The sequence below is a fragment of the Nicotiana sylvestris genome, chromosome 2 (assembly GCF_000393655.2).
Source record: "Nicotiana sylvestris chromosome 2, ASM39365v2, whole genome shotgun sequence".
Lineage (NCBI taxonomy): Eukaryota > Viridiplantae > Streptophyta > Magnoliopsida > Solanales > Solanaceae > Nicotiana > Nicotiana sylvestris.
In genome coordinates, this window is record NC_091058.1 from 70,416,742 (window position 1) to 70,425,539 (window position 8,798).

The 8,798-nt window shown below is 35.1% G+C and overlaps 1 protein-coding gene across 3 annotated transcripts; it reads right to left on the reverse strand.

Moving 5' to 3' along the window:
* Positions 1-1,461: 1,461 nt before the first annotated feature.
* Positions 1,462-7,326, reverse strand: LOC104238654 (uncharacterized). Of its 3 annotated transcripts, XM_009793099.2 has the most exons (7): positions 7,069-7,326; positions 6,016-6,060; positions 5,864-5,905; positions 5,341-5,420; positions 3,075-4,790; positions 2,792-2,960; positions 1,462-2,382 (listed from the first exon to the last, which is right to left on the reverse strand). In XM_009793099.2, the coding sequence occupies exons 2-7, from the start codon at positions 6,023-6,025 to the stop codon at positions 1,754-1,756; spliced, it is 2,646 nt and encodes an 881-aa protein (XP_009791401.1). In that variant the 5' UTR covers positions 6,026-6,060; positions 7,069-7,326; the 3' UTR covers positions 1,462-1,753. The 3 variants fall into 3 exon arrangements, with proteins under 3 accessions (XP_009791401.1, XP_009791380.1, XP_009791387.1); XM_009793078.2 differs by having other exon boundaries at positions 5,864-6,060; XM_009793085.2 differs by lacking the exon at positions 7,069-7,326 and adding an exon at positions 6,965-7,060 and having other exon boundaries at positions 5,864-6,060.
* Between the last annotated feature and the right edge of the window lie 1,472 nt (positions 7,327-8,798).

The following is an 8,798-nucleotide window of genomic DNA, read 5'->3' on the forward strand; positions in this document are numbered from 1 at the left end:
ATATACTACAAGAAAATATATAAGAGAATATATATACATAAGATACAATATATACTACAAGAAAATATATAAGAGAATATATATACATAAGATACAATATATATACTACAAGAAAATATATAAGAGAATATATATACATAAGATACAATATATATACTACAAGAAAATATATAAGAGAATATATATACATAAGATACAATATATATACTACAAGAAAATATATAAGAGAATATATATACATAAGATACAATATATACTACAAAAAAATATATAAGAGAATATATATACATAACATACAATATATACTACAAGAAAATATATAAGTAATAAGTTATAATATATATACATAAGATACAATATATATACTACAAGACAATATATTATGCATGACAATTTAGTGTTTTACTATTGTTTTGTTATTATTTTTTTTCGTCAAGCACTTTAATAATTAGATCTACATATATACTACATATATATTTTTAATATACCCATGATACTACAAGAAATTGCCTTAAAAAAAAAAACCGCTAGGCCCGCAAAGCCCACGAGCCCGACCCATTAAGCCCAGGACCATGTGGGCTTAGGCCCGTCATGGGCCGGTTCCACCCGTTGAGCCCACGAAGCCCGGGACCGCCAGAGCCCAGGCCCACGAAGCCCGGCCCGTTTGGCCCACGAAGGCCCGGGCCCGGCCCAAAATACAACACTATCGCCGGAGCTTGATGGGGCTACTCCCATTTTCGAGTCAGATGTTTGGATGTGAACTTTACTCCGTGAGAAGCCAAATGGACGTATGAGAGGCGGATCCAGAATTTACTGTTTATGGGTTCTTAAAGCTACCTTAAGTAAATATACAATAAGTAACTGGGTTCACAATAAAATATTTGTGGATATTTAGTGGATTTTTTAATACATATACATGGAATATCAATGGCGAATTTACATGTTATTTTTGGATGCTCAAGCACCCGTTATCTTTGATAAGATTTAGTAAATTTGTATAGGTAATTACAAAAATATTTAGATAAATATTGAGCGAGCACTCATAACTAAACTCATCTTTCCTCTCCTTTCAAAATTTTTATCAGTGAGCACGCGCAACTTTAAAATCTTGAATCCGCTATTGCGGAATATGCAAAAGCTACTGGATTCATGGGAATAGGCTGGATCCGCCCCGGACGTATGACCTTGCATTGCCATTTGATCTCTTTTCTCGTGTGACCACTTGACCTCTATTGCTACCACGGTAGCACCTGGTGCGATGATCAAAATCAATCAGGTTCAGACAATGAAGCTTGCATTCATTTTACAATGTATTAGAAGCACGTAAATTTTCAGAGCATGTTATGGTATGCTAAACTGTAGAATCTACTCCATTTTGTAAATACAAAATAAACAAGATAAAGTAAAGAAAATAAAAGAGTTATTAGAAGTAGAGGTAGCATACAAAGTGAGATTTCACACTTTCTGAATGCTGTATAATGACATTATAACAAACAAAACTGATTTATCGAATGAATAAACCATTAAACCTAAGTCTAATAATGTACATTGAGTACCGCCAGATCAAGCCATATATTATGAACAAATGTATCCAACACTAGAAAGCCTGCACATAAAAATTTCTGTAAATCAAACACACTTGGGCAGATAAACATTTTACATGTCTTATGCCCCGGCCACTCAGAAGTTCCAAAACTTCATAAAAGTGGTCAAACTAAAGAATAAAAAGAAGTAGAGGAAGAGAAAAAAAAGATTATAACAACATATCCTGGACCATTTCTCGAATAAGGTCACCAATAATCTGGCATTCCATATCTTTACCTAGAGCATTAACATCTTCATCCACCAATCCGGACCAAGGGGTGGACTTCAAGTCCCTGTCCACTATATTGTCCAGGGATTGAGATGTTCTATCCCATGGAGGGTAAACATAAACACCAACTATTTCCCACACGCGTTCAAGTAACTTCTTTCCCTGAGGAGGTCGTGGAATAGGACGAACAGCACTTTTCATGAACCGAGACATTGTGGAAGCCCCTCCAAGTACACTTGGAAGTGCTTCATTCAGTAAGTCACACAATAACTTGTGATTTATCCTCTGTAACTGATCTTCTGTATACCCTTCTTCATCCTTTGTTTTTTGTATGTATGATTTTTCTGCTTCTTCAAAAACTTGGTTGCTTATAGGCTTTCCAAGTGGATCCCATCTTGATATATATTTATCACGCGAACCATCATATAAACCAGAAGCAACAAGCAGGTCTCTAATGTATGCCTCGGCTTTGTCTTCAATCTCCAACATCTCCTCTTCAACTGGCTGCTCATCAATCATGGTGTCCTCAGAGTCATAAGTATCTAGTTGATTCAGTTGCCTCCTTAGCTCTGTCATGTTAAAAAAAACAGCAACTTCTTTAGAGTTCCATGCAGTTACAATTTCAAGATAGAGTAATAACAATTGGTAAAGCCAATTATAATGCAAGCAAGGAAGGCACTAAGTTAGGGAAAGAAGGGAATGAGATACAACTCCAGGAATATGATCTATGCATTTTTTTTTTTAAAATTTTATCTCAAGCACATGATGAGGGACAAATGTCCTGTCAGAAGAATGTTATGTGATCACAGCTGAAGTTTCCATAGTTTGCACAATGCTCAAACAGTATTATTTTATGAGCCCAAACCACATGACTAGAATTGCTTTGTGTGTTTTCCAGAAAACATGATCATGATATAGTGAACCGGAAAGAAAGAACAATGCATGTTTGAGGACATTTAAGGAAGCTTTTAATAGTACCATTCAAATTAGTGCTGATCTCTCTGAAAACACGAGGCATCTCGCTATCATCCAGTGGATGTACATCAGAGGTCGATGATGGGGTGAAGTAGTCTGTTTGCCTCCAATATTCTTCATTGACACTGCTGCATACAGATGCAGGACTCGGTGGAACTTCAGTGGGATTTTCCTAGAACAAAATAATATCCATAGTTAGGTGTGATGACAAATCAGCATCATTCAGATATTTAGTTTCAACTCTTAGGGGAGTGTAGAAATGAGAATGATCATTTAGGCTCCTTACATGTCTTTCATAAAAATTCGGTGTACCAGTTGGTGGACTTGGAAAATCTTTCATGAGATTGTATGTTTGTCCATGTGGTTCCTCCCAAGAATGAACTTTTCTACCAAAGAGTCTGCCCTTAAGTATAAAACTATAACTAAAGCTGGAAACCTTTCGCCTAAGGTTGAATTTCTCCTTTTGACGTTTTTTGACATTCCCTGTGGCCTTCTCAATAGTTTCATGTTTTCTTCTAATATGGGCCCCTGTCAACATATGTCGATCCTCTAGAAGAAGCTTTCCAAATGATGTCCCCGACACAGGAGCTGACAAGGATCTAATTAGGTTCCTAGGAGATAGGTCCTCCTCAAGCATTACATCGTTGCCAGGATCCCGTCTGAAAGATCTGCTGTGCATGTCTATTTCATCTTTCAGATTGTCAGAGTTGGTGGCTTTATCTCCCGTATTACAAGTGTATCTGATTTCTTCAGCACTGCATTTTTCTTTATTCAGAACCGTTGATATGGAGCTTCCGCGAGCAAGCCTGTGAGTACCGTGAGATGTTTCTTGCTTGAGGACATTCCTCAACCGTTCTGTCAAAAATCTCCTTGTATCTCTATTGACGAATTCAGGAGAACTCGTCCCATCAAATTGAATATCACTTCTATAGGACCTTGTCGACTCTGATCGAGGTAATGTTATTTCAAAGTCCCTAGTAACACTCTCCCTTGCATGTTTTGCAATAGATTTAGCTATTTGCTTTGCATCTGGTGACATTTCGCTGTAAGGGGTCTCAATTCCTCCTCCTCTGACAGTAGTGATCCTTTTGGAACTCTTTCCTTGTAATTCACAGTTCAGTCTTTCCTTGACCTCCTCAAGAAATTCTTCTATACTACCCCTGTCTTCAGAAATGCCTGGAGAACTGGCCCACGACTCTTCATTAGTTCCCATCCTGTCAGGACAAGGCCTCAGAATTACAATCTTTGTAGGACCTGAAGAAACATCAAGTCCCTGGTAAGAACTTGTAAGAGGACGCTGCTGATCGGGGTTCGGAGTAACTTCCCTTACACAGTTGGTCTTATTTTGTGCAGGTGCAGGAAATTCATTTATATTTTTCTGATGCTCCAAAAGGCCTCTTTTCTGAGGATTCACTGTTACTGGCCCTCTAAGCTCTATAGGTTTCTCAATAGCTGCGGTTCTCATTGAATTTGCATAAATAGTCAACTTTTCCTTGTTCAGGCTTTGTTGTGCTAGCCATTGACTTGGACTGGTGCCAAGTTCAACAAACTTTGAACATTCCTTGAACCTTGCTGCTTGCCATGCTTCAAAATCTTTCTTAAACTTTTGTAGTTCCTCCTCCTGAGGATGTTCTCGAGGTTTATATTTGTTCAGTTTTTGGCTGTCACTCTGTCGGTCAAAATCACATGCTTCATCATGGTTAGAGGAATTTGAAATTTTCTGTCTGGAGGACTGTGTTGCATGATCGACGGAGACCTTTCTCAACCATTCCTCTTTGGGACGGTTGTCTTTTATCATTTCATTCTTTTTCTCGACCTGCTTTGCTGATGATCTTCTTGTATCTAATGGTAATGCATCCACTCCCATTAGACGGGCCACCACACTAGGGGCACTATGTCCTGTGTTTGGTCTTCTAGCTATTTCTTCTCTGATCAGTTTCTTCATTGGAGCCTCGTTCCCATAACTGTTCTTTTCTGGCCAGTCAATCATGTGATAAGTGCACTGCACTCAAATATGTGGATGAAAATGAGAAGGAATCATCTCAAAACTCCCAGAAAATTCAGAAGCCTGATCTAATTCTTGCAACATATAAAAATAATTGATTTAAGTGTAGAAAAAAGAAACAAAAACCACACATGAAGGATTTGAGATGCAAGAATCTAGAAAACAACTAACTTGTAAAGATTAGAAAAGCGCAGTGTTAAAAAGTTAACACATGATGTTCACAGAGAAGAACTAAAGAATTGAACTTCTAAGTGCTGAACTCCTAAATTCTCAAATGTAATAGCAGCCATTGAGTTCTTTGTCATTCTGAACTTGCAAAATCATATGAGGCTGGAGAATCTAGGACCATAGTAAAAGTTCTTTGTCATTCTGAATTTGCATACTCTATAGGACCATAGTTACATGAGGCTGGAGAATCCTAGCACACGGGTTATTGCTGTTTAATCATATGCAAATATGTCCTCATCTTTTCTTTCAAGGCTCGATATGCTAAGAGTATTCCCACATCAATTAAGAGGATTCAAACATGACATAATAAAACTTTTACCTGTCCGTTGTCCCCTCCAGCACAGAACCTCTGAGAAGCTTCAACTGGAAACTCCATGCTATTTCTAGGAGCATCCAAGCCTGCACAATAGATGAATGCATCATCATATTTCCAGTTGGTTTTTTAGAAGAAGAGATTAAAGAGCCACAACGCACTATCACCATTGTCTCACTTTATTATCAAGTGCTTATGTATATATGGATATTGCAACAAGTTCTTCATATTGCAATGGTTGCAAGAGTAGTAGCAGAAACCATTGCGCTTCAGGATTTGAACTTAAGGGAGAAAGGGTGATTACAAGAAGAGTGTGGTAAAATAGTTTGATCATCACCTTTTTCTCAAATTAGTCAATATTCTGATAAACTTAAATGCTCCAAAATCAGGATCTGCCAATTCATCTAACAGTCTAAAAGGACCACTAATTCGAGCAAATAACTTTGTAGCAAGATAACACCGTGCAATCATTACCAGCTTCCACAATATCATGCTCGTGATGCAACTTCAGAGAATGAAAAGCACTTACCGCCATGTCTTTTGTTTGAAAGAAATTTTCTTGCCATCGCTCCTTGATCAAAATCAATGAGGTTCAATAAGCTTCCCATACAGCAGGATTCCAAAAAGTACAATAACCTTATAGGGGCAGCTCCATGTTACCCCGTGAAACTAAGAACTTACTATATAACATTCAGTGAAATGAGATCCTTAAACCTAGTCCACACCCTGCAGACACAATAAGATCAAATGATGATTTTACCTGACAAACAACATTGTCCAAGGAAAAAGGAATGAACAGAAATTCACTTAATTAACAATGCTTATTGAGAGATAACTAACTGAAATCATATTCATAAAAACTGAGCCTTTTTTGTTATATTCTAATATGCATTGGACATCTTAAACATGTGAAAGGAGCAAATAAATCCAATTCATACCACAGATACTTATATTCTTGAGAGCCCCCTATCAGATTTCCATCAAGTTCATCACAATGGTAAAAGAATTACTAATTTAGGTACTAACTGGGAAAAAATAATCAATAAACTGTAATACAAAAGGCTATGCTTAAAAGTATTATGCTTACTGACATATGGAAATATGAGACTCCTGATATGATTCAACAAAGATTAATTATTTTTTGGATTGGTCATCACTTTCTAAACTGATCAAGTAAACATTAGACATCGAACTTTAGCAGATAAATCTCATATATAGAAGAAAGAAAAAAGGATTATGAGATAACACAGTAGATGCATAGAACAAACAGTTTAAAGAAACTGAAAAAAACAGAGAAGCAAAGCAGAGAGAATCCAGTTAATTATTCATTCTAGTGAACAACTCATGACTGGATTTCCCGACAGCAAAAATAAGACACACATCTTCATTGATAGATCAATTTCAACATAAATTCAGTAATCCAGTGTTATAAAAATCATAGCTTTGCATAAAATTCACACACGGAACAGGAGGGTACGAGTCAAATCAAGATTTTAACTTTCCTCGTGATCAACGATCCAAGAACAAACAAGAAAAGAATGAGAGAGAAAAAAGGAAAACAAACAAACCATCATGTCAACTTTACAGACAGAAATATACTGACAGAGAAAACGGCAAAAAAGAATCTGACCCAGAATGCACTAGAAAAAAGTTTCATCAAAATCCTCGAGATGTTGATCAACAGTAATTTTCATCAACAATTGTCAACAGTATTCAGCAAAATTGTCAACTCACCGTTGAAAAACTAGACGGAACCCAAAATGCTCAAATGTCAACAAGTGAAAACGTAGAAAATTAAGGGGAAAAGAAGGCTAAGGAATTGGAGGGAGAAAAGAAAGAAGAAAGTGTATTTGACTGACAGAAGGGAATTGCAGGGAAAGGTGAATGTAAGAGCTGGAGTTGACGTGTAATCTTGATGAAGAAGAAGAATGAAGCAGAAGAGAAGACTAGCGAATAGGAGGGATAAAAATAATACAAGGACAATATAATAATAATAATAATGAAATGAAAAAGTAGTTACTACTATTCTACTTTTTAGCATGAGAGTCCATCTCTGGAATAACACCTTCCAAAAAGCTAACTCCTTTGTTCCCTCCTCCTCTTTCGTATCAGTTTATTAATAATGTAATTCTATTTATTTTATTTAATAATATTAACTGATTATATAGAATAAATAATAAGTAATATGTTATAATAGGTTAAGTTACATTGATACTATAAAAATTTATTTCACTGCATGCACTATATATAACTTAAATATTTTTCTACATTACTCAAACCATTCTCAATTTTCTGATAATATGATACTCTTTTATTTTGAAAAGTTCACCAATATCTAACATAAGTCTATTAATAACTATGTACTCTTTTTGTTCAAATTCTTGGTATGCACTCATCGAATAGGAATTCGTTTTCTAAAATATCGTGTGAGGTTTTTGTTTGAAAATTTGATATTGATTATTTGCATTAATGTTATTGCACAATTATTACTATAATAAATAATGAACAATTCAAAATAATATCTAAAATCCAAGAAAATCATTGGTGTAATAAAATGGAACAGAGAGAATATTCAAATACTAAAGCAGCTTTGGACATGTGAAAAAAGTTAGAAAAAAATAAATAAAAGAGATACCAAAACCATGAGTAACACCTAATATAAGTGTGACGTACAGTACGCGCTTCTGATATTTCCAAAATGAAAATTTTTGAAAAGGAAAATTGAGAAATTTTGTTTTTTCTTTATAATTTTATGTGACTTGAGAAAACATTTCTTTCACTACAATGTTCTCTCATATATGATAAGTAGGGAAAACTAAATAAATCTTCGTTAAATTCGAATTATAGCCAACTAAATTCATAAAAGATATGTATTTTAATTTTTTGTCATGAGACATGTTTTTTTTCATATTTTAGTCATTTTTATAATGGGATTAGGTGTAGTTGATGGATCCCTCATAAATATGCCTGACAGAATGATTCTGATAGATGTTAAACTAGTTTAATATTGATGCTTAAGACGGCAATCAATTTTTAAAGAAATACCTCTTTTAGTGCCCATGTGATAAGCTGTAATTTTCTTCATTAATTCATTTGCAGTCAGAGGACCTTTTTTTTTCCTTCTTAGTTTGTTGAGCACCAATACAAGAGAAATATCATTTTTTAGAGCGAAAGCATAAGTTTTTATTTTCTTATTTTCCACCTGATATCCAGTATTTGTATTAGGCTACGGCTAATTATGATTCGTGCCGCATAAATAATATGTAAACCATAATTTTTATTGAGTAGTATAAAATTCAAACCACACAAAATCAAAATTTAAACATAAAACCTAATAATAGTAATAATTCCTGGATACACCAACTAGTTACTAGTAACCACTTGAAGCAACCCTCATGCTCTAATGTGACATTTGGATTTAATTTTCGTTTAATTTCTAAAAATGTTTTAAAAAATAATCTTAA